Below are 27,109 nucleotides of genomic sequence, written 5' to 3'. Positions count from 1 at the left end.
TGCATGCGACAGACTGCCTCAGACTGTATTCCAACAGTGGGGGGCGGTGCAGGTGGGGAGGTTTGGGCTGAGGGGGGCAGGGGTGGGGTGGGGGGGGGGGGGTAGGGAGGGCGAAAGGGGTGGGGTTGGAGGGGTAGGGTGGGTGGGGGGGGCAGGGGTGGGTTGGGGGGGTAGGAAGGGGGAAGGGTGGGGTGGGAGGGGTAGGGTGGGTGGGGAGGGTAGGGGTGGGGTGGTGGGGGTAGGGGTGGGGTGGGGGGGGTGGGGAGGGGTGGAAGGGGTGGGGTTGGAGGGCTAGGGTGGGTGGGGAGGGTAGGGGTGGGGTGGGGCTGTAGGGGGGGTAGAGGGAGCCTCAGACCGCCAGGGTCTGTGGCTCATCCAGGAACACGTCGTCGGCAGCCAGCAGGGGGCGTGTGGACGCCGTGCTGCTCCCCACCGAGCTCAGGCGCAGGAAGTGAGGGTTCTGCTCGTCCCGCGCACAGAACCTGCTGCTGAAGTTCAGGTAAATCTGCCAGGTAAAAGAGACAACAATGCACCTGTCAGCTCCGTAATCTCACACGCTCAACTCCATAACCACACACAATCAGCTCCATAACCACACACAATCAGCTCCATAACCACACACAATCATTTCCAAGCACACGCAACGCTGAGACAAATTAATGATCAATCAAACCGGTTTACTCTGTACTTTCCTAAATTTCAGAGTGAGCATTACTGCCAGCCACTGTGATTTGCTGCAGTTGTAGATGCTAAGCATGAGCTGCCCTGAAGCTGAACAGCTGTTTGTAGCATCTGTGGCGAGAGGTTATAAACTGTGCCTGGGTCAGCGCTGTGGGGAGGGGGTGCATACTGCACTGCCGTTCCTCTGAGTCTCATTGTGAGTAGTGTGTTTTAGTCTCATTGTGAGTAGTGTGTTTTAGCCTCATTGTGAGTAGTGTGTGTTTTAGAGTCTCATTATGAGTAGTGTGTTTTAGTCTCATTGTGAGTAGTGTGTGTTTTAGAGTCTCATAGTGAGTAGTGTGTTTTAGAGTCTCATTGTGAGTAGTGTGTGTTTTAGAGTCTCATTGTGAGTAGTATGTCTTTTAGTCTCATAGTGAGTAGTGTGTTTTACAGTCTCATTGTGAGTAGTGTGTTTTAGTTTCATTGTGAGTAGTGTGTTTTAGAGTCTCATTGTGTGCAGTGTGTTTTAGTCTTATTGTGAGTAGTGTGTATTTTAGAGTCTCATTGTGAGCAGTGTGGTTTAGAGTCTCATTGTGAGTAGTGCGTGTTTTAGAGTCTCATTGTGAGTAGTGCGTGTTTTAGAGTCTCATTGTGTGTAGTGTGTGTTTTAGAGTCTCATTGTGAGTAGTGTGTGTTTTAGTCTCCTTGTGAGTAGTGTGTGTTTTAGAGTCTCATTGTGAGTAGTATGTGTTTTAGTCTCATAGTGAGTAGTGTGTGTTTTAGAGTCTCATTGTGAGTAGTGTGTGTTTTAGTTTCATTGTGAGTAGTGTGTGTTTTAGAGTCTCATTGTGAGTAGTGTGTTTTAGAGTCTCATTGTGAGTAGTGTGTGTTTTAGTCTCATTATGAGTAGTGTGTATTTTAGAGTCTCATTGTGAGTAGTGTGTGTTTTAGTCTCATTGTGAGTAGTGTTTTAGTCTCATTGTGAGTAGTGTGTGTTTTAGAGTCTCATTGTGAGTAGTGTGTTTTAGAGTCTCATTGTGAGTAGCGTGTGTTTTAGAGTCTCATTGTGAGTAGTGTGTTTTAGAGTCTCATTGTGAGTAGTGTGTGTTTTAGTCTCATTGTGAGTAGTGTTTTAGTCTCATTGTGAGTAGTGTGTTTTAGAGTCTCATTGTGAGTAGTGTGTGTTTTAGTCTCATTGTGAGTAGTGTGTTTTAGAGTCTCATTGTGAGTAGCATGTGTTTTAGAGTCTCATTGTGAGTAGTGTGTTTTAGAGTCTCATTGTGAGTAGTGTGTTTTAGAGTCTCATTGTGAGTAGTGTCTGTGGAACCCACATGTTTGGTGCTGTCTGACAGCTGCCGCTCAATCCGCTCCACAATCTTCCCGAACCCAGGCCTCCTCAGTGGCTCCGCCTCCCAGCAAGACTTCATGACATCATACCTGCAGGACGACACACACCTGGCTGTTCGGCAAATCACCCACAGATCTCTCTCTCTGTCTCTCCTCCCCTCGTGTGCTTCCCTCCTTTCCTCTCTCTCTTAATCTCTCTTTATCCCTCTCCCCTTCCTCCTTTCGTCTCTCACTCCATCTCTGTCTCTCTCCCTCTCCCTCCCTCTCTCTCTATAGCTCAGCTCACACAGAGTTGAGTCAGAGGAAGACCTTTCATATGCGCCTGACTACCCAGCAGAGGTCTCTAATGAGGTCCCCTAACTGACTGAATCCTCCCATACCCTTCGTGAGGCAATCGCTAATTACGTATTACCCCCAGGGAGCTACCGCCAATTGCTGGAACTGGCACAGTCTGGATTCGATCTGGTACCTTAACTGAATGAGCCACCCAGCATCCTCTACCAGAGCTGTACCTACATCCTAGCAGCAAGCAATGTGCTCTGGAGGGAAGAGGGTCTGTCTCCTGTACACACTCACATCTCACTGGGTGCAAACTCTGGCTGGCTCATCCTGTATCCATCCTTGATCATCTTGTAGAAGGTGGAGTCCACAGGTATCCCTGGGTATGGGCTACTTCCTGCAGGAGAAACAAAAGCACTGTCAGCACTGTTGAAAGGAACCACATCTGCCAAATGCAATTTTATTGTTTTTAACAGATTAACACCAAGCAAGTCATTATACTCAACCAAGTATTGGTGAATTAGATTCCACAATATCATTCAGTCCCAGCTTCAGGCTCTTAGCCAAGATTAATGCCAACATCTTATAATGGAAATTCAGCAACATTATAGGCCACCAGTTAACTGTGATTAATGAATCTTGGCTCTGGTATAAGAGTTATAAATTTTAAGGAGGTAGTAGTAACTTTTTTAAAAGCCTCTTCATAACTGGCAAGCAGGACTATCAAAATCAATGCAAAACAGCTGATAAAATTCTCAGGTCTTTGACAGCAAGCTACACATCCCAAATAGCTTCCTAATTTACAGTGTTACAGAAATGTGAAGACATACCAAGAGAGAATATTTCCCAGAGCAGGATTCCATAGGACCAGACGTCGCTCTCCAGCGTGTACACACAGTCGAAGATGCTCTCCGGGGACATCCACTTCACAGGAAGCCGAGCCTGGACAGGAAACACATCATCACAATCAGTTAACTCACAGGAAATGCATCATCAGAAATAGGCCAATCCCAGAGCTGGGATAATCAACTCAAGACCCAGGCAGACAGCAAATCACAAGCATCAAATTGTGCACCAAATAAATTCTGAAAAGTGACTGTTGGTGGATGTTTCGGTTTCGGGCAGTATGCAGCACTGAGTGTTGGACTGCAGCCATCTCACAGCTGACCTGCTGCTGCGGATCTGCTGCTTGGCCTGGAACCTGAATGTATTACGGAACTGTTTGTTCCCGACCAGCCGCTGTGACCTCAGAGGTCACCTGTTCAGGCACTGCTGGCTGTTCCGGAGCCTCAGCCCAAAACCAAAGGTGTTCCTGCCTTTTCTGTTAGGGCCCCAAGGCTCGGGAACGCCCTTACTGCCAGCGTTCGTCATCTTTCAAATCATGTCTTAAGTGTCACTTCCATGAATGCTTCATTGTTTGGCTCACATTTTACTGTTAATTCTCCCAAAAGTTTTGTCGTTTTAAAAAAAAAATTTTTTTTAAAGGTTTTTCAGCTTCATGGTATTTAATCTCTGTGAAGTACTTTGCACTGGGTATATGTTTGAAAACTGCTATACAAATAAAGATATTATAATTGTCACATGTGCTGTCTATGCTTGTAAAGTGCTATACAAATAAAGACATTATTATTATCATCACACATACCAGTGAGAGAGGAACCTGACAGGATTTATGAGCGATATAACAATAGATGGCCCTGTCATGTGTGAATGTGTAAGACCAGCCTGAGGCGAATACCAGCCCTTCATCCGATGGGTTTATGCCTGTGTTCCGCGTCGAGGCTCTCCCGGGACATATTTCACATGCTTGTGTCTCACACTCACATTGCCTTTCACCACGTAGTTGCAGTCAGTGGTGATGTCTCTGGCCAGACCGAAGTCACAGATCTTAGCTACTCGTCCCTGCGTCAGGAGAATGTTCCGGGCGGCCAGGTCTCTGTGGATACACTTTAAACACACACACAGAATCACTGAAATACACACACAGAATCACTGAAATACACACACAGAATCACTAAAATACACACACAGAATCACTGAAATACACACACAGAATCAGTGAAACACACACACACAGAATCAGTGAAACACACACACAGAATCACTGAAATACACACACAGAATCAGTGAAACAACACACATACACACATACAGCACATACAGCATGCACACATACACACGCACACACATGCACACACATGCACAGCACACACGCACACACACGCACAGCACACACAGCACACACAGCACACATGCACACACACGCACAGCACACACAGCACACATGCACACACACGCACAGCACACACAGGACACACAGCACACACGCACACACACGCACAGCACACACAGGACACATGCACATACACACACACAGTCCCGTACTGCTATACTTGTGAGGACTTCCCATTGACTACATTCATTCCGTAACCTCTAACCCTAACCCTAATCACTGCACGCCTAACCTTAACCTAATTCTAACCCTAACCCTAACCCTAATCCTAAGTCCTAACCCTAACCCTAACCCTAAGTCTTAACCCTAAAACAGCCTCTTGAACTTGTGCGGACCAGCAAAAGGTCCCCACTTTGCGCAGTTGTCCTCATCTTTCTATCCTTGTGAGAAGATGTGGTTCTCACAAAGATAGTATCACAAGTTCACACACACACACACACACACACACACACACACCCACACGGACACACTCAGTCAGGGAGTTTTTAGACACACCTTTATCACCACGGGCACGCAAAGTGTCCGGTTATCCTGTGAGACTCCTTTCTAATGAGCATGCTCAGACCGGGGGCGGAGGGTTAGGGTCAGGAAGGGTGGAGGAAGATCATCTTACGTTTTTGGAGGCCAGGAAGTCCATGCCCTTTGCAACCTGGTAGGAGAAGCTGAGCAGATCCTCCGTATCCAGTGACATCACATCCTCCTCGGGTGCTTCACTCAAGACGTACCTGTCGCCACAGGCTCCGCCTCCTGCATGGGGGGGTTATCATCAGAGTTTTACTTAGTGGGTGCACAGGGGTAGGGGTGGGGGGGGGGTATTGGGGGTCTTCTTGAACCCCAGGCTGGATGAAGACATTTCAATGACTCAGTAATTCAGACCAGTTATAGTGCTCGTAGTGTGAAAAACAGACTGGGCTCGCATTGATGATGTCACATTAGAGACCGGTTCTTCCTCAGGGGAGCAGCCAATGAACAGAAGCCACAGACTCACAGGTGCACTAATACAGACTCACAGGTGCATTAATACAGACACACACAGGTGCACTAGGACGGAGGACGGAGTGTAGCACAGTGGGTAAGGAACTGGGCTTGTAACCGAAAGGTCGTAGGTTCGATTCCCGGGTAAGGACACTGCCGTTGTACCCTTGAGCAAGGTACTTAACCGAAATTGCTTCAGTATATATCCAGCTGTATAAATGGATACAATGTAAAAAATGCTATGTAAAAAGTTGTGTAAGTCGCTCTGGATAAGAGCGTCTGCTAAATGCCTCTAATGTAATGTAATACAGACACACACAGGTGCACTAATACAGACACACACAGGTGCACTAATACAGACTCACAGGTGCACTAATACAGACACACACAGGTGCACTAATACAGACTCACAGGTGCACTAATACAGACACACACAGGTGCACTAATACAGACTCACAGGTGCATAGCTCGCTCTCCAAGCAGGCCATATATTTCCATTTGAAACACAGAAGTTCAGTTTTGTTAGTTTGGTCTCTGAGGGGTTTTTTGACGGCTTAGCGCAGTGCTACTCTTTTCGAGAACAGATATTCTGGAACAGGATATTGACAGGCAGCTGTGTGTCACAGCTGAAATACACACTCCCACAGAACACCAACATAACCACAGAACACACACCACACAGACAATCTGCACAGCTGGGTGAGCAAACACAATGGCCCTTTCAACAGTTTACTCTATAACGAACAGAGCCAAACAGAAATGCTAACAGATTAGGCTTCAACACTGGCTAAGTGGGTATAAATCAATTTTAAACATATACTGCTACAGTATCAGGTACACAAATGTGTGTGTGTGTGTGTGTGCACGTGCGTGTGCGTTTGTGTGCATGTGTGTGCGTGCATGTGTGCGCGTGTGTGTGCGTGCATGTGTGTGTGTGTGTATATGTGTGTGCGTGTGTGCACGTGTGTGTGTGTGTGTGTGTGTGTGTATGTGTCTGCATGTGTGTGTGTGTGTGTGTGTGTGGGTGCGTGCTGGGTGTGTGTGCGCGTGTGTGTGTGTGCGCGCGTGTGTGTGTGTGTTGTGTGTGTGTGTAGATGTGTGTTTATGCAGCGCATATTCTGCATGATTCATACCTGATTAATATGATTTTAAACAACCAAACTGACTTCTCTTTGTACAGCCAAACTCATGTGATACACTTGGACTTTGCCCATTGCACATAAATTCATTTCCAAATAAAGAGAGTTCAATAAAAAAACAAATGCAAACAATATCTGAATGGTCAGCTCAAGTTTAAATGGATTTAATTTGACCCTATTGTTCTGTTTAACGCGAATGGTTTTATGCGAGGTGATCTGTTTGTTTTCATTCAAATGACGAGTGACTGCGGAGCAGGAGGGGGGTTAGAGCTGTGAGCTAACCAGCAGGGAAATTTTCAGCTTGTTGATCATGAAAAACAGGTTCCTGCTGCTCCGCTACCTCTATTGGGGTTCTGTCATCATCTGTCCAGAATTCGCAATTAAACCGAAGTGTTTCCTTCACAAACGCAGCTAGGTTCATTTTGGGGACTGATAAACTTAAAAAAAACTGTTTGTGAGCCAAAACATGAATACTTAATAAAATAAGAGCTGATTATTAAATTCAGGCCTGTGGAGTCACAGTAAGTCAGCTTTGTGAGGTATTTTAACAGCCTTATGGTACTTCTGGCATTAACCTTGTGAGGTATTTAAAGTAATTTAACAGCCTTACGCGACTGCAGATATCATGGTATTCACATCATTATCAAACATAGACCAGCCCTGTCCCACAGGAGTTAACTCTTTAACCACTTTCATCTGAAGGAAGCCATAAATCCACCCCCTGCCCCACCCCCTGTCCTGCCCCCTGCCCCACCCCCTGTCCCGCCTCCTGATGTCTGTAAACATCACAAGAGTCAGAGGAGATTGTGAGTACTACAGTGTACATACCGTAGTGTATGGGGAGTGTAAATGTTAGGGTGTAAATAATGCAGTGTGTATAATGCAGTGTAAATGTTAGGGTGTAAATAATGCAGTGTGTATAACGCAGTGTAAATATTAGGGTGTAAATAATGCAGTGTGTGTAATGCAGTATAAATGTTAGGGTGTAAATAATGCAGTGTGTATAATGCAGTATAAATGTTAGGGTGTAAATAATGCAGTGTGTATAACGCAGTGTAAATATTAGGGTGTAAATAATGCAGTCTGTATAACGCAGTATAATAGTTAGGGTGTAAATAATGCAGTGTGTATAATGCAGTGTAAATGTTAGGGTGTAAATAATGCAGTGTGTATAATGCAGTGTAAATGTTAGGGTGTAAATAATGCAGTGTGTATAATGCAGTGTAAATGTTAGGGTGTAAATAATGCAGTGTGTATAACGCAGTGTAAATGTTAGGGTGTAAATAATGCTGTGTGTATAACGCAGTGTAAAGGTTAGGGTGTAAATAATGCAGTGTGTATAACGCAGTGTAAATGTTAGGGTGTAAATAATGCAGTGTGTATAATGCAGTGTAAATATTAGGGTGTAGACAATGCAGTGTGTATAATGCAGTGTAAATGTTAGGGTGAAACGCTGCCTTGCCTTTCCGGCCTGTGCGGGGCTGCTTTGTAGGGTACCCTTGCTGTGGGGTGCCGTGGACAGAGGGCTTCATGGCCATGTAGCCATTCCAGTTATCATCACTGAGGGGAGGTGAGAAAAAGAGCACAGGGTTCAAAGGTCAGCAGAACCTCAGATAGTCAGCATACGCTCCACCCCTATACTCAAGCTCCGCCCCCAACAATACTTGGGTGGGACTGACCTGCTACCCTCCCTCTGTATCAGGATGTTCTTGTAATAACGATCTTCTCCCAGCTTGGAGCACAGGAACATGTCTCTCTTTCTCCTCACAAAGTTCAGCAGGTCCCCAAAACAGCAGTATTCTGTGATCACCAGAGTCGGCCCTGTGACCAAAACACAGCAACATCACCCAAACATGTATCAGAAACATGTAAACAACACACAAGCATCAGATGTGTGTGTGCCTGTGTGTGTGTGTGTGTGTGTGTGTGTACGTGTGTTTGTGTGTGTGCGTGAGTGTGTGCGCGTGTGTTTGTGTGTGTGTGTGAGTGTGTGTGAGTGTGTGTGCGTGTGTGTGTGTGTCTGAGTGTGTGTGCGTGTGTGCGTGTGTGTGCGTGTGTGTGTGTGTGTGTGCGTGTGTGTGTGTGTGTGTGTGTGCGTGTGTGTGTGTGTGTGCGTGTGTGTGTGTGTGTGTACTCACCTCCCACAGTGCAGGCTCCCAGCAGGTTCACAATGTTCATGTGGTGCCCCAGGTAACTGAGCACCTTCAGCTCGGACATCAAGGCCTCCTTCTCTGTAGCGTGCGCACTCGCTGTTACACACACACATGCACACACACACATGCATGCACACACGCACACACACACACGCACGCACACCCACACATCACATAATAAATAGAGTGTACATTTAATCACTTAATGAAAGCTTTCACAGCGAGCCCCACACAGAGGCTTCCTGCGTTTGTCTGAATAAACGAGTTGGTGAAAAGGCGCTAGCAGCTGTCTGCGGCCTTCAGGCTGTGGAGGCTATTCTGAGAGGCCCTGACAAAGCACATTCTATGCTGGCCGTTTCCCATTCTGACAGCTTATGGGGACCAGAACTACGGGGACCCCTGTAGAGTGCAGGAGAGGAAGGACACTTCAGGGGCCCATATAAATGAACAGATGGGAAATGCATCATCACACCACAGCACCACTAGCCCTCAGACTCACACACCACTAGCCCTCAGACTCACACACCACTAGCGCTCAGACTCACACACCACTAGCGCTCAGACTCACACACCACTAGCCCTCAGACTCACACACCACTAGCGCTCAGACTCACACACCACTAGCCCTCAGACTCACACACCACTAGCGCTCAGACTCACACACCACTAGCCCTCAGACTCACACACCACTAGCCCTCAGACTCACACACCACTAGCCCTCAGACTCACACACCACTAGCGCTCAGACTCACACACCACTAGCGCTCAGACTCACACACCACTAGCGCTCAGACTCACACACCACTAGCGCTCAGACTCACACACCACAGAAACATGCATCTTCTACACTACACCGTAATACATCAAACACGTGAAAACTTGCACACTCACACACTCACACACACACACACACACCATTAAAGTTTGAGTTGGCTCTCATGTAGGCTTCAGTAAATATAGGAGTACAGACTGTGCTCACGTTTTAGCATTTTCACCGCGACGGTCATCACGGAGTCCGCCTTGGACATGCCGTAGGCTGTGGCCTCCACCACCTTCCCGAAGGCTCCAGAGCCCAGCGTTTTCCCTGAAACCACAGATCCACACCTTTACCATGGAGACCGCAGCCGCGGCAACAGGACATGTCAGATCCTGTTTGGCGGCGCCGTTACGCGCAGACGGCTGGAGACAGTCTGTGTGTAAACAGCCTGTTTACACAGTGGGAGGGGCGCTCTGCAGATACACACTCACCGACCAGAGTCAGCACCACACGCCAAAGAAAACCCCCCTCACACACACACACACAGACACAGTGGGATGGCAACTCAGCCAAAGAAAACCCCCCTCACACACACACACACAGACAGTGGGATGGCAACTCAGCCAAAGAAAACCCCCCTCACACACACACACACAGACACAGTGGGATGGCAACTCAGCTTGAAACCCAGGGCTGCTCAGCCCTGTTCCTGGAGATCCATCATCCTGTAGGTTTTCACTCCAACCGTAACAAAGCACACTTCATTCAACAGCAAGAGCAGGGCTGCCCAACCCTGTTCCTGGAGATCCACCATCATGTAGGTTTTCACTACAACCCTAACAGAGCACACCTCATTCAACAGCTAGAGATCTGGCTGAGATGCTAATTAGTAGAAATTAGGCAGGCCAAATTCGGGCTGAAATGAAAACCTACATGACGGTAGATCCCCAGGAACAGGATTGGGCAGTCCTGTCCTAACCAATAAGCTACAGGTTCAAAGCAGTCAGTTGAGTATTGAGTAGTGAGTAGTAAGTACTTGAGTAGTTGAGTAGTAAGTAGTTGAGTAAGCGTAGTGAGTAGTTGAGTAGTGAGTAGTTGAGTAATTAGTAGCTGAGTACAGAGTAATTGAATAGTGAGTAGTTGAGTAGAGAGTTGTTGAGTAGTTGAATAGACAGTAGTTGAGTAGAGCGTAGTCAGTAGTGAGTAGTTGAGTAGTTGAGTAAGCGTAGTGAGTAGTGTGGTCAGAGCCTTTTCCTTTTTCAGGTATTTAAGAAATAACATAATAACGAGAACAGGTCATTCACCCCAACAATGCTCGCCACTTTCCCGACTAAGTTCAGCATTATGTTCATTTCTCACCCTAAACAGAGTCACATGCCATGAAATAATAATTCACTCTAGTCATGTACAATAATGTCTCGTAATAATATGTCCTGGAATGTAATATCCTGTTATGTTTATAATTTAATTAAATTGAATGTAAACACATGGGAATTATTACTACTATTATAACTACTACTATTATTATCTACATCTGAAATGTGCACAAATTGAAACTCAGTTTCAAAGTTTTAAAGTTTTTTTAAATCCTGGGTTTATTTATTGTGAATGACATTTACTAAAACTCATAATGTAAATGCAGCAGGTGCAGTAAATGCATGATGTGCAGTAAATGCAGCAGGTGCAGTAAATGCATGATGTGCAGTAAATGCAGCAGGTGCAGTAAATGCACACAGTTCAGTAAATGCAGCAGGTGCAGTAAATGCACACAGTTCAGTAAATGCAGCAGGTGCAGTAAATGCATGATGTGCAGTAAATGCAGCAGGTGCAGTAAATGCATGATGTGCAGTAAATGCAGAAGGTGCAGTAAATGCACACAGTTCAGTAAATGCAGCAGGTGCAGTAAATGCATGATGTGCAGTAAATGCAGCATGTTCAGACATTCTCACCAAAGCGAAGTTTGTCTCGTGGAAACTCCCACTGATGGTCATATGGCAGCTGGGTGGGGTCAATGTAAACATAATTGTTGCCATGGATACCCTCAATTACCTTCCACTGGATCTGATACTTGGGTTTCTGTGGTGAGAGAGAGAGAGAGAGAGAGCGAAAGAGAGAGGATAATGGAGAGACAATGACTGTTGGGACAGGTACATTTGCTCCTCTGTATGTGGTGTGGCAGGGCATGGTCCAGGTGCGCTTACCTGCAGGTACTTGTAGAACAACAGCACCAGAAAGATGGCCAGCACAGCAGCGGCTGACACAAAGCCAATCAGCATGGGCCTGAAGAGCTGGTGTGGGACTGTGCGCTCTGCAGGAGAAACACGGTCAGACATGGTCAGACACCATCAGACACCATCAAATACCATCAGACACCGTCAGACACGGTCAGACATGGTCAGACACCATCAGACGCCATCAAATACCATCAGACACCGTCAGACACGGTCAGACATGGTCAGACACCATCAGATGCCATCAAATACCATCAGACACTGTCAGGCATGGTCAGACACCGTCAGACATGGTCAGACACCATCAGACACCATCAGACACCGGCAGACACTGTCAGACACGGCCAGACACCGTCAGACACCGTCAGACACGGCAAGACATGGTCAGACACCATCAGACACCGTCAGACACTGGCAGACACGGCAAGACACCGTCAGACACGGTCAGACACCATCAGATGTCGTCAGACACCATCAGACACCGTCAGACACAGTCAGACACGGTCAGGCATGGTCAGACTCTGTCACACACAGACTCGGTCACACACTGTCACACACGATCAGACTTGGTCACACACAGCTACGGTCCAGCACTGTAACATGAGGCATGTCTATGTGGGATAGGGGATGGAGGGTGTAGCATACACTGATGAAATTCAAACTAGCACTCTTTTACAAATCTGAGAAAAATAAAACTGTAGACTGAGGGAGACCTACAGTCAGAGAGAGCTGTAGAGAGAGAGACCTGTAGAAAGGGAGAGAGCTGTAGAGAGAGAGACCTGTAGAAAGACAGAGAGCTGTAGAGAGAGAGACGTGTAGAAAGACAGAGAGCTGTAGAGAGAGAGACCTGTAGAAAGGGAGAGAGCGGTAGAGTAGTGTGGTTTGGAAAGTGGGCCTGTAAGAATGAGCTCAATGCTGAAGTCCTGAAAAGTTAGCGTAGGACCCTTCAGCAAGGTACTGAGCCTGAAACGCTGACGTTAATACAGCTCTGTAAATGGATGTGTTTTAAAAAAATCTGTGATAAACAAATAAAACATAAACTGCATATGTCACTGTGGTTACCGCCACAGCTTAGTGCCTGAATGTGTGAAAAGCGTGATGTCTGCACTCTTATTGGCTGCAGGGTTGTTTGTGTTATTGTCCGTAGCTGTGCTGTGATTGGCTGCAGGCTCGTGGGTGTTGTGTGTTATTGTCCGTAGCTGTGCTGTGATTGGCTGCAGGCTTGTTTATGTTGTGTGTTATTGTCCGTAGCTGTGCTGTGATTGGCTGCAGGCCTGTTTGTGCTGTGCTATTGTTCTTCCTGCAGCAGGCCTGTGGGATAAGACTGTAAGGCTGCTGAGCTGTAAGGCGATTGCGCTCTTCTTCAGCTCAGGGAATGCAGAGTTTGCAGGAACTAAATCCCCTTTAAACCTGTCAGTGGCTCAACAGGCACAAACGCTACTCCGCTAAGCTCATTAGGGCCTCTGTCCTACACCCCGGGGGGCGGGGGGGGGGCTGTCCCCCCTCCCACCTGCAGCACTCTATCATGCATCCGCCCCAGACACCCACTGTGGGACAGTCAGAGTCCCTGCCCCCCCACCCCCACCCCCACCCCACCCCACATCCACCCTCCAGGAGCTCCGCCCCTGCTGCAGATGGAATTTCTTTGTACTCCGTAGTTCAAAACACAAGAATTTCTAGGAAGAGATAAAGGGGGAAAAAAGCACACACATCTCAGATACACGGCACACAGACCCCATATCACTGATCACTGCTATCTCTTTTTGCTTGCGTGTAAAGCAATCACTTGATCACCAAACATTTCCAATCTTATATTTATTATCAGCATTCTGAGCATTCCTGCTTCAGCAAAGCTCTCGTATCTAAAGGTCGTAATTCACAGAAGGTGAAGCTTCCCTTCAGTCTATGAACCAAAACTATGGGACAGCTTTCCACAAAAAATAAAAGAAGCTTTGCCCGTCACAAATTTTTAGGTTCAACAGAATAGTCACTGTAAAATGCTTTAAGGTCATTATTGCAAGATCGTTTAGGGAAAACAGCATTGACTCCACCCACTTTTTCTGATTTCTATCCTGCATGAGTTCACCATCACTGTTTAATCTCATTGTCATTCCATTGTCAAGCTATTCTACGACTTGGACTTACATGCAGTTTATTTTTCCAGCAAGATAAAAACACAATGTGCATTAACACCGTATCACGAGGCTCACTGAGCTGCTTGTCCTTCATATGAAAGGTGTTGCACATTATTATTTTTATTGTTATTATTATTATTATTATTATTATTATTATTTTGTCAGCTCAATGTCTGTGACTGTGGAGCAGAGGCTCATCCAGCAGGAGTGTACGTCCTGGGCTGCGTTTCCCTAGCAGCGCTGATAACCGCAGTGCATTCATTCACTATGCATCAAATGTGCCTGTCAGCGAGCGATCAGCAGGTTATCAGCGGATGATCAGCGGACGATCAGCAGACAATCAGCAGGCGATCAGCGGACGATCAGCAGATGATCAGTGGGCGATCAGCGGGCGATCAGGGGACAATCAATGGGCGATCAGCGGACAGTGACCCCCAAGGTGGGGTGCGGAGGGGCTGGACTAGGGTTAGGCTTTAAGGTAATGGTCAGGGTTAGGCTTTAGGGCAACGGTTAGGGTTAGGCATTAGGGCAACGGTTAGGGTTAGGCTTTAAGGTAAGGGTTAGGGTTAGGGTTAGGCTTTAAGGTAAGGGTTATGGTTAGGCTTTAGGGGAACGGTTAGGGTTAGGCTTTAGGGTAAGGGTTAGGGTTAGGCTTTAAGGTAAGGGTTAGGGTTAGGCTTTAAGGTAAGGGTTAGGGTTAGGCTTTAGGGTAAGGGTTAGGGTTAGGCTTTAAGGTAAGGATTAGGGTTAGGCTTTAGGGGAACGGTTAAGGTTAGGCTTTAGGGTAAGGGTTAGGATTAGGCTTTAAGGTAAGGGTTAAGATTAGGCTTTAAGGTAAGGGTTAGGGTTAGGCTTTAGGGGAACGGTTAGGGTTAGGCTTTAGGGTTACGTCAGGGTTATGCTGTAGGGTAGCGGTTAGGGTTATGCATGAGTAATACACAGATCTGCCACACCACTTCCAAAAGTCAAACAGAGAGGAAGAGAGGAAAGGCATACACGTTACAGGAGAACTAAATTCATGAAAAGACAGACAGAGAGAAGCACCTGGAATAACTTTTATGCAAATAAGGAGCTGATGTAAGATAGGCCAGCCCTATGCAAACAGGGGAGACCTACAGCAGACACTGTGAGCTGAAAGGCAAAGCTCACAGCGACAATAATTAACATTAATACTGAACCACATTAACACAGACCCATAGAGCCACCTTAACACTGACCCACCTTAACACTGAATCACATTAACACAGAACCACCTTAACACTGAGCCACATTAACACAGAACCACAGAGCCACCTTAACACTGAGCCACATTAACACAGAACGACAGAGCCACCTTAATACTGAACGACATTAACACAGAACCACAGAGCCACCTTAACACTGAACCACATTAATACAGAACCACAGAGCCACCTTAATACTGAACGACATTAACACAGAACGACAGAGCCACCTCAACACTGAACCACATTAATACAGAACCACAGAGCCACCTTAACACAGAACCACAGAGCCACCTTAACACTGAACCGCATTAACACGGAACCACAGACCCACCTTAACACTAAACCACATTAACAGAGAACCACCTTAACACATAACCACCTTAACACTGAACCATCGTAACGCTCAACCACTTTAACATAAAGCCACCTTAACACTGAACCACATTAACACAGACCCACCTTAACACTGATTCACATTAACACAGACCCACCTTAACACTGATCCACATTAACACAGACCCACCTTAACACTGAACCACATTAACACAGACCCACCTTAACACTGAATCACATTAACACAGAACCACCTTAACACAGAACCACAGAGCCACCTTAACACTGAACCACATTAACACAGATCCACATTAATACTGAACGACATTAACACAGAACCACATTAATACTGAACGACATTAACACAGAACCACAGAGCCACCTTAACATTGAACCACATTAACACAGACCCACCTTAACACTAAACCACATTAACAGAGAACCACCTTAACACTGAACCACTCTAACGCACAACCACTTTAACATAGAGCTACCTTAACACTGAACCACATTAACACAGACCCACCTTAACACTGATCCACATTAACACAGAACCACCTTAACACTGATCCACATTAACACATAACCACCTTAACACTAAACCACATTAACACATAACCACCTTAACACTGAACCACCGTAATTCTCAACCACTTTAACATAGAGCCACCTTAACTCTGAACCACATTAACACAGAACCACCCTAACAATCAACTGAAAACAGAGACAATAACAACAAGAATACTAATACAGTAACACTTAATCGCACTACTACTGTAAAACTGAACCACACTAATACTATAACACTAAACCACACTAATACTGTAACACTAAACCACACTAATACTGTAACATTAAACCACACTAATACTGTAACATTAAACCACACTAATACTGTAACACTAAACCACAGTAATACTGTAACACTACACCACACTAATACTGTAACACTAAACCACACTAATACTGTAACACTACACCACACTAATACTGTAACACTACACCACACTAATACTGTAACTAAACCACACTAATACTGTAACACTACACCACACTAATACTGTAACACTAAACCACTGCAACAGTTACAAACAGCTGCACTTATAGTTTAAGATTAAGAATTCTCTTAAACTGATGTTTGAAAAAATGCTTTAAAAATCAGCAGCAAGCCAGCTTCATCTTAATAAATCGACAGGAGGACCTGGGGGCGGGGCCAAACTACAGCCTGGGGGCGGGGCCAACCTGCTGCCTGGGGGTGGGGCCAAACTACTGCCTGGGATGGGCAAAACAAAGGTGGAGAGGGAGAGAGAATGAGACAGAAACAAAGAGAGAGACAGAGAGAGATAGAGAGAGCGAGAGAGATACAGAGAGAGACAGAGAGAAAGAGAGAACGGGAAAGAGTAAGAGGGGGAGAGAAAGTGATAGAGACAGAAATAAAGAGAGAGAAACAGAGAAAGAGAAAGAGGGAGAGAGACAGAGAGAGAGGGAGAGAAAGTGATAGAGACAGAAATAAAGAGAGAGAAACAGAGAAAGAGAAAGAGGGAGAGAAACAGAGAGAGAGAGAGGGAGAGAAGGGGAGAGACAGAAATAGAGAGAAAGGCCTCACCGCCAATGGAGAAGAGTGTGTAGGCCTGCTCCCCCTCGGCGGTGGCCACACACTCCAGCGTGTGGAAGGCTCCTCGGCTGACGTTCACGCGGCTCTCCACCGCCCTGCGGCCAAAGTCTGGGCTGGACACCGTCACCGTGGAAACGCCCTGCTCCTGAGTGGCGTTCTGCAGGTGAGAACACCTGGGGCACAGAGATCAACTCTATTACACCTGCATGTGTATGTGTGATTGTGTGTGTGTGTAAGTGCATGTGTGTGTGTGTGTGTGTGTGTGTGTGTGTGAAAGTGTGTGTGTGTGTGAAGGTGTGTGTGAGTATGTGTGTGTGTGAGTGTGAGTGTGTGTGTGTGTGTGTGTGTGAGAGTGTGTGTGCGTGTGTGTGTATCGCATATGTACCTGGTATGAGGTTGGTCACAGTAGAACCAGGTGATCTCAGGGGTGGGGTATCCCTCGGCAACACAACGCACCTGCCCATCCACAGGACCCTCATGGGAAATGATCAGTGGCTTACCTACACACACACACAGCACACCGGTCACACACACCTGCACATACACCTGCACACACACTAGCACATACATAGCACACCTGTCAGACCTGCACACACACCTGCACACACACAGCACACCTGTCACACCTGCACATATCTGCACACACACACCTGCACACACACACACACACCTGTCACACCTGCACACACACACATCTGTCACATCTGTCACACCTGCACACACAGAGAACACCTGTCACACCTGAACACACAGAGCATGTACTCACTGATGACGTGGACAGCAAAGGACTGATTGGCTGAAGCGTCTGTGTTGGAAGTGGAGAAGGTGTAGACTCCGCCCTCTGAAGCTTTCAGACGCACCAATTTGAGCTCGCTGCTATACCTGTAATACACAAGAGCTCGCTGCTATACCTGTAATACACAATAGCTCGCTGCTATACCTGTAATACACAAGAGCTCTCTGCTATACCTGTAATACACAAGAGCTCGCTGCTATACCTGTAATACACAAGAGCTCGCTGCTATACCTGTAATACACAAGAGCTCGCTGCTATACCTGTAATACACAAGAGCTCCCTGCTATACCTGTAATACACAAGAGCTCGCTGCTATACCTGTAATACACAAGAGCTCGCTGCTATACCTGTAATACACAAGAGCTCGCTGCTATACCTGTAATACACAAGAGCTCTCTACTATACCTGTAATACACAAGAGCTCTCTACTATACCTGTAATACACAAGAGCTCTCTCTCTGAGCCGTGGTGTGTTGAGGTGTGTGTGTGCGTGTGTGTGTGTGTGTGTGTGTGTGTGTGTGCAGATAACAGACCCACACACACATAAATACATACACACATGCATGCACAGACACACACGCACATACAAACACACACGCACACACACACACACTCACACACACACGCACACACACACATGCATACACACACACACACCCACACACACATGCATACGCACATGCACACACAAAGGTGTGGAAGGGCTGTATCCCACCTGTAACCCAGGTGTTGGGTGGTGATGATGTGGTCAGAGGTGTTCTGCAGGGTGTGGCCCATGTAGGCCCAGGACAGGGTGCTGGGGGCAGGGTATGCCTGGAGCTCCACCCTGAGAGAGAGAGACTCCCCCGCGTTAACATGAACAGTGCTGTTCTGCACCTCTTCCAGGGCAATGAAGCCTTTCTCTGCAAACAAGAACACACATCATTAACACTGAACCTTCATGAACACATATCATTAACACTGAACCTTCATGAACACACACCATTAACACTGAACCTTCATGAACACACATCATTAACACTGAACCTTCATGAACACACACCCTTTTCCTCTCACACACAAACACACATGCACACATACACACATATATATATATATACTTATAGAATGTAGATATTTATTAAATTGAACAGCCTAAACAGATAGATATATTCTAGCTTAACAAACACTATCTGGTCCACACTGCACTGTGCAAACAACACTATCTGATCCACACTATTAAAAATAAGAAAAATTGTTGAAGAGCTACAATATCATAAACCTCGGCCGTTATAACCCTCAGGTGTCATTACCACGGATGTCCAGCAGGGCATAGGCGCTGTTGACCCCTCTCTCGTTCCAGGCCTTGCACAGGTAGGTTCCGGAATCTTCCACCCTGACAGAGGAGATGAGCAGGGACACGCTCTTCACGTAGACAATGGGCTCTGTCAGAATCTGGGTCCACTTCTCCAACAACGGCTTCTGTGGACAGAAGGGATTACTCACGGGTGTTGTTACGTGTCTTTCCAGCTCTTCGGTGTCTGATGGAATTACCATCTCTTCCCTCCGCAGCATTGAGTTACACGTGGCACAGAATGTCCCGCAGGTTAGAACACACCCTAACGCTTCAGCCGTACAGAAAGATAGCTAAACAATGCAGTTAACGTTTCAGCCACACCAAGCCATCAATCTTACCTCTATCTGTCATCAGTAATTTACCCTAGCCTCTAACTGTCATGTCAATGTGCTAAAACCTGACAGCATGCGTTTGTGGAGAACAGAAGAACAGATGGCTGACATGGAGAAAACACATGAGAAATTTGGCACAGCTTAGTGCACCTGAACTGCTCTGCGCAGCTCTGAACCAGCGTGGGACTCAAACAGGAAGCATTCCATCAGGAAGTGCTCAAGGAGGAAAAACTCAAACAGGAAGCATTTAGACAGTAAGCATCAAACAGGAAGTAATGTAAATGGAACATTAAAACAGGAAGAATTCAAACTGGAAGCGCTCACGCAGGAAGTAGACAGACCACAGATGTAAGATTATGGACTGGGGCCTCTTACTGTGTCTCTAGGTGAAATCCAGGTTAAATCGAAGTCGTCATTGACGTTGGTGGTGCTGCAGGTCATTGTCAGCACCTGTCCTTTGGTGAGAATTATCTGGCTGTCCGAGAGACTGACCACAGGAAGCTGGTCCGGAGCTTAAAGAGATGAAACTGTTGTCAGACATCCACAGCAGCAGGGGGCGACACAGAGACACAGCACTTATGGGACATGCAGCAGGCTACAGGTCTTGATCCTGATCTTAAACTTTTGCAGTGAAAGTGAAATGAATGAGCTGTAAAAAAGTGTTCCAGTGGAACTGCATTAAGGCACTCTGATCCAATGTGCAAACAGCCTACGAGCACAGGCCACAGTGCTGGGCAACTCTACACTGCAACACTGCTGGAAAACTTGACACTGCTGTGGAACTCTACACTGCAACACTGCTGCGGAACTCTACACTGCTGTGGAACTCTACACTGCAACACTGCTGGGCAACTCTACACTGCTGTGGAACTCTACACTGCAACACTGCTGTGGAACTCTACACTGCAACACTGCTGTGGAACTCTACACTGCAACACTGCTGCAAAACTCTACACTGCTGGGGAACTCTACACTGCAACACTGCTGGGCAACTCAACACTGCTGTGGAACTCTACACTGCAACACTGCTGGGGAACTCTACACTGCAACACTGCTGTTGAACCCTACACTGCAACACTGCTGTGGAACTCCACACTGCAACACTGCTGCAAAACTCTACACTGCTGGGGAACTCTACACTGCAACACTGCTGGGGAACTCTACACTGCAACACTGCTGGGGAACTCTACACTGCAACACTGATGTGGAACTCTGCATTGCAACTCTGCTGTGGAACTCTACACTGCTGTGGAACTCTACACTGCAACACTGCTGTGTAACTCTACACTGCAACACTGCTGTGGAACTCTACACTGCAACACTGCTGTGGAACTCTACACTGCAACACTGCTGTGGAACTCTACACTGCAACACTGCTGGGGAACTCTACACTGCAACACTGCTGTGGAACTCTACAATGCAACACTGCTGTGGAACTCTACACTGCAACACTGCTGGGGAACTCTACACTGCAACACTGCTCTGGAACTCTGTATAGTCGTACAGTTTTCCTATGGAGGAGAAAGCTGTCTGATTGATGGATCAGAGTCCTGCCTGACGATGGACATTCACTCCCTGCATTGCAAGTCCTCACTCTCCCTCCACTAAGTGTGCGGTGCTCCTGGTGCATTCTGGGGGACCGTCAGGTGACTTACCCAAACGAACGGTGAGAGTGAAGTTAGCCGATCTGACAGGGGCCCCGTCCAGCCTGCCTGTGCAGGTATAGCAGCCCTGGAAGGCCTTGCGCGTGTTGCTAATGTTGACGCCGCGCTCGGCGCTGGCGCTGTACTGCAGGCCCGTGGGGAGGGCGTGGCCCTGGCACGTCTCCAGCCGCAGGTCGCTCACGCTGGGGTCTGTCACCAGGCACGGGATGGTGCTGCTCTCCCCCACCTTGGCCAGGATGTCCGGCACCATCACCTTTTTAAAGACGTTCTCTGGGTCTGCAGCAAAGCAGGTCAGCAAAACCAGCCGTGACATCACAACAGCAGTAATGACATCACAGATATGAGTGTTAAAAAAACGAAACCATCGAGATACTTTTTAGGTTATGACATAAATACTTGACTGTAAATAATTGGGAAACGTCTGCAACCCTCTACTGACCTCACTGCACACACAGAATAAGACAAACCCACATCACACACACTGCGTCCACTGTTCAGAGCAAGATTCTCAAGCTGCCTTCCAGAATTTAGTAGCAAAAAACCACAATTTCTGCTCTTTTTCTAGAACCAAAGTAAGTAAAAATAATTTCCACTTTTGAGTGTTGGCACATTAGGTTCAGTACAGTCGTTTTCTGCAGATGGTAATTGCTGAATGTCGTCTCTGTTCCGTTTAAATGAATGCATTTTAATGGTGGTCTGTGGCAGACTGTGATATCGGTGGTGTGGTTACTGAGCGGGTAGTGTGTGGGCTGAACAGGATAGGGGCAGTGTGTGTGTGTGTGTGTGTGTGTGGAGGGGGGCAGGGGGAGGGGGAGGGAGGGGGCCACTGGAGCACACATCCCCCGAGCTACCTCCCTCCTGACAGTCAACACGACTCACTCCATACAATAGCCTAGGGTCTAAACTCCACACATAGCACCCTTTAACCTGGCCTTTATTCAAACACACACACACGCACACACACACACACGCACCCACACACACACACACACACACACGCACACGCACACTCACGCACACACACGCACACACGCACACACGCGCACACGCGCACACACGCACATACGAGCACACGCACACACACATACACACACACGCACGCACACACACACACACACGTTTTGGTGTATTTTTCTGTTGTAGGTTACAGGTGGTCAGGTAGTTTTTTTTCTTTGTGTTTAACACCTTTTGAGATAGTTCGGTCAGAGTAAGAAAGGGTTCGGGTTAGATGATTGAGGGACAGGACCTGGTTTCGTTTTAAGTAAGGAGTAGTTTAGCTCTGGCCTCTACCATCCTGTCAACCTATGTGTGGTAATGTTCTGTATTTTTATCATGTTTGGAATACATTTTATTTTTATTGTATTTAGACTCTTTCTGGCTGGTGGCATTCATTTTGTGTTACTGTCCAGTGTAGTCCCGGTTATTACAACTCAGGTTGACTTTTGGGACAGACACACACACTCGCACACACACACACCTGCGCACACACACTCGCACTCACACACACCTGCGCACACACACACGCGCACACACACACACACACACACACATGCGCACACACACTCACGCACACACACACTCGCACTCACACACACCTTCGCACACACACACGCGCACACACACACTCACATGTGCACACACACACACACACACACACTGGCACTCGCAATCACACACACTCTCACTCGTGCACACACACTGGCACATACACACAGGTATGTGGCTGCAGTACCCTTCACGTAGATGTAGATGGCGCTGTGCAGGCCCGAGCGGTCGCTGTGGCAGATGTAGCGGCCCATGTCTTGGCTCTGTGCTTTGGGGATGTACAGGCGTGACACACCGCCATCGTCTTCCTCCGCCTTCAGCTTCCTCCTGGGCCGGTCCTCCCGGAACCACCGCAGCCCATCGCCACGGCAACTCAGCCTCACAGGGGCATTAATGAGAACCACCAAGTGGGGCCCCCCAGGGGAAATCACAGGCCCCGCCCACCCTGTAACCATAGAGACACAGTAACTCCACCACAAATCTGTCGCATCAGAGTAGTGTATTTCCCAGTCATTCAACCAATCACAGCCATCCAATCCTTATCCCCAGCTATCATTCAACCTATCACAGTCCTCCAAAGCTTACCCCCAGCCATCATTCAGCCAATCACAGCCATCGGTGCTCAGACTGACCACTGCAGCCACAGATTTTTGTTCTGAAGCAGCACTGAAAGTTCTGCTGCCCGAGTGCACACCCCTGCTGAATATTCATTGGGGGGCGGGGCCAAACGCTGTGACAGCAGTAGCAGGTATGGGAATGTAAAACCTCACTCACTCACTCACTGCTCTAGCGGGTAGGGGAGTGTAAACCTCACTCACTCACTGCTCTAGCAGGTAGGGGAGTGTGAACCTCACTCACTCACTCACTGCTCTAACAGGTAGGGGAGTGTGAACCTCACTCACTCACTCACTGCTCTAACAGGTAGGGGAGTGTGAACTTCACTCATTCACTCACTGCTCTAGCGGGTAGGGGAGTGTGAACTTCACTCATTCACTCACTGCTCTAGCGGGTAGGGGAGTGTGAACTTCACTCATTCACTCACTGCTCTAGCGGGTAGGGGAGTGTGAACTTCACTCATTCACTCACTGCTCTAGCGGGTAGGGGAGTGTGAACCTCACTCACTCACTCACTGCTCTAGTGGGTAGGGGAGTGTAAACCTCACTCACTCACTCACTGCTCTAACAGGTAGGGGAGTGTGAACCTCACTCATTCACTCACTGCTCTAGCGGGTAGGGGAGTGTGAACCTCACTCACTCACTCACTGCTCTAACAGGTAGGGGAGTGTGAACTTCACTCATTCACTCACTGCTCTAGCGGGTAGGGGAGTGTGAACTTCACTCATTCACTCACTGCTCTAGCGGGTAGGGGAGTGTGAACTTCACTCATTCACTCACTGCTCTAGCGGGTAGGGGAGTGTGAACCTCACTCACTCACTCACTGCTCTAGCAGGTAGCGGGTAGCGGGTAGGGGAGTGTGAGGCTGTAATGGGGGGCACGTATAAAGTTCCCTCCGTCTCTCGCTGGAGGAACATGGCTCAAGATGCACATCGGTCTGCAGACACAGACTGAGGGTAAAATCTAACCTCCTACCACGGTGAGCTCATAGTCACGTCCACTTTCACTCACCTATCCATCCCTCCACTCATCTATCCATCCCTCCATTCATCTATCCACCCCTATACTCTTCTATTCATCTATCTTCCCTATACACTTCTATTAATCTATCCATCCCCCCACTCATCCATCCATCTCTATACATTTCTATTCCTCTATCAATCCCTATACACTTCTATTCATCTATCCATCCCTATACATTACTATTCATCTATCCATCCCTCCACTCATCCATCCATTCCTATACACTTCTATTCATCTGTCCATCCCTATTCTCTTCTATCATCCCTTTATCATCTATCATCCCTCCACTCATCCATCCATCCCTATACTCTTCTATAATCTATCATCCCTCCACTCATCTGTCTATCCCTATACACTTCTATTCTATTCTATGACTGAACATTTATTATTATTATTATTAATAATAATAATAATAATAATAATAATAACGTGTAAGTGTAAAATATCAGCAGAAATAAATAAATAATGGAAGTCCATTCTGTCAAATATATGTTTCTGTTTAGGGAAAAACCAAAATTTTATTTGATTTTAATCTGCAGGCCTGAAGAAGCAGGGAGAGTGTGCTTTCACAGACCCAGTCCTCCATCATCCATCTTTCCTCGCCCTTTCACCCCTAATTAAACACCTGACCACTACACCTGGGCAAAATACATATCTGAAATACTTCAACTCCCAAGATGCTGGTAAAGTTTAAGGAAGACTGCCAATCACTGAGAATTAAAAAAAAAACACACACACATCACTTACCAAAATCAAACACAGTCATTTAAATAAACATGTTGTTCCTAGTAATTGTGAAAAATATGTTTCTTTTATAAATATCCGCAATGACAGGCATTTTACTGGTGTTTATCTGGTGTAAATATACATTTTGAAAGTGTGTGAGAAATTCTGCAACACACAGGCCCAGCAACACCCTATGTAAGCAATCAATATAGAGGGCTCTTACAGAATAGCAACAATACCATCAACAAACTTAAGCTGAGCAAAATAAACAAACAATAATTATATGAGGTGCAAATTGCACCCCATTAAAATAACCAGCGGCGCACCCTTCCTTATAAGAACAACTAGACCATAAAAACACAATATCTTCTTCAAAAGTAATTTACATACTTCCAAGGAATTCCTCCTCATTTACATGTCAGTTGTCACGGTGGTGGTCGGCCGAAGCCACAACCAAATCTCGCGCACGGACAAACATATCGAGCGGAACGGGATGGAAATATCACAGACACAAAGCGATCCGAATTACGGGCACCGCGAAGACAGCGGAGCCGCAGCGAACTACTGTCAAAACACGGAGCACGGGTTCAGCGCGCGGGGCTGTCGGCGTCCGCGTGCCCACACAGATAACACCGCTGCGCTTCTTTACCCATAGTAACTCAGACACTCAAACCCTGGTATGCGCGTGTGCGTCTTTTCCACATCTCCAGAACTCTTCCTGAAATTCTACACAAGCGTGCTCGTGGAATTCCTGTTATCGTCAGAAAATTAGTTTTGAGAATTAATAAATATTTTTTCTCTGCATGACTGTTATTTATTTTGCGCTCAGATGTGTGTGTGTGTGTGTGTGTGTGTGTGCACAAGCCCGCATATGTGCGTGCTAGGGTTTCGCTTGTTAGTGGGTTTTGCATACCAGCGTTCTTTTCAGGGGCTAAATAATTAAAGGCTTGCGGCTACCGAACGCAAGCGGATACACTCTGTATTTACATAGGACTACGTACGGTACAGTCATCCAGCACCTTCCTATGTTTTCGTGACTGTAATCATGAAAGAATGTTAATTTCCTCAAGTATGTGCTGCGTATTGGTCAAACATTATTGTATAAAAAACATCCACGATTTAAGGTTAACTATCAGAAAGTATAAGATAAACCTGTGCTTCATGGCACACGCTTGAAACACGTTCGAAACGGACGAAAAAACATAGATGTCCTTTAGCAAAGATTCGATTTGATTACTGCACAGTATGCACGCGCAGTCTTGACAGTTAACGTGAGGAGCAGCAGCTATAACGAGTCTGTTTCCACAAAGTTTCGTATATACACCTTTAATTAAACCGAGTGTAATGGGTGCAAACTGTGTACGCACTTAATTATTAATACATATTTAAACAACGTCACAGCCTGACAAAAAACCTAACAATGAAATGCCCTTTGACGAAATAAATACTTATTTATGCTAGACAGAGCATCTTTGATACAGGTAATGAAACGACAAATTCGTGTAGCTGGAAATATATAGTCAATATAAAATTATAAGAATTTCACATTTGACGTTAAAACCACTTAAAACATAGTATAATTATGAATATTAAAGTTTATATAAGTTCATATAATCATGCCACAAGTATGCCGAAGTATACAATTTTTCACATAGGTGACCAGCAAGACACTGAGCGTGTAAAAAGGCTGGCAACTACACAACAAGGACATGAAAAGTAAACTTATTTATTTGTTGATGTATAAATACCATGCCAGTTGTTAATTAATTGGCCAGTTTGTCCTTCTTCTGTGGCTATAAACGCAAATGCCTGATGCCACACGCAAAGGCAGAAATGTGATGGAAAGCAGGGTCCTACCTGGTTGGTACGCAGTTAGTAGCACTACAGTAAACAGGAGCCCGATGTATTCCATTGTCACAGATCCATGGAGCTGCGTGTTGCGCGTCTGTTCTGCGTTCCTGGCGGTCGCTAATGCCGCGATGCGCGCGGC

General features: G+C 46.6%; 1 protein-coding gene across 1 annotated transcript; it reads right to left on the bottom strand.

Annotated features, from left to right (window-relative positions):
• Window positions 1-306: 306 nt before the first annotated feature.
• Window positions 307-27,109, bottom strand: kita (KIT proto-oncogene, receptor tyrosine kinase a). The gene is made up of 21 exons (XM_035414612.1): window positions 26,977-27,109; window positions 22,944-23,201; window positions 21,203-21,487; window positions 19,923-20,059; window positions 19,172-19,340; window positions 18,595-18,781; window positions 17,850-17,965; window positions 17,469-17,583; window positions 17,075-17,256; window positions 11,745-11,851; window positions 11,493-11,619; window positions 9,766-9,870; window positions 8,772-8,882; window positions 8,313-8,454; window positions 8,096-8,193; window positions 5,133-5,266; window positions 4,111-4,233; window positions 3,117-3,228; window positions 2,584-2,683; window positions 1,992-2,097; window positions 307-505 (listed from the first exon to the last, which is right to left on the bottom strand). Exons 1-21 carry the CDS (start codon window positions 27,029-27,031, stop codon window positions 350-352), a joined length of 2,925 nt encoding a protein of 974 aa, XP_035270503.1. The 5' UTR covers window positions 27,032-27,109; the 3' UTR covers window positions 307-349.

The sequence above is a fragment of the Anguilla anguilla genome, chromosome 4 (assembly GCF_013347855.1).
Source record: "Anguilla anguilla isolate fAngAng1 chromosome 4, fAngAng1.pri, whole genome shotgun sequence".
In the NCBI taxonomy this organism is placed as follows: domain Eukaryota; kingdom Metazoa; phylum Chordata; class Actinopteri; order Anguilliformes; family Anguillidae; genus Anguilla; species Anguilla anguilla.
This window is presented reverse-complemented; position numbering and strand designations above follow the sequence as displayed.

Excerpts from the sequence above, each read along its gene's own strand:
- kita (XM_035414612.1), bottom strand. The coding sequence starts at position 27,031 with ATGGAATACATCGGGCTCCTGTTTACTGTAGTGCTACTAACTGCGTAC. Across the intron at positions 3,229-4,110 it reads ACTACGTGGTGAAAGGCAAT|GCTCGGCTTCCTGTGAAGTG; the intron begins GTGAGTGTGAGA and ends TTTCCTGTCCAG. Across the intron at positions 2,098-2,583 it reads GAGTTTGCACCCAGTGAGAT|GTATGATGTCATGAAGTCTT; the intron begins GTGAGTGTGTAC and ends GTCGTCCTGCAG.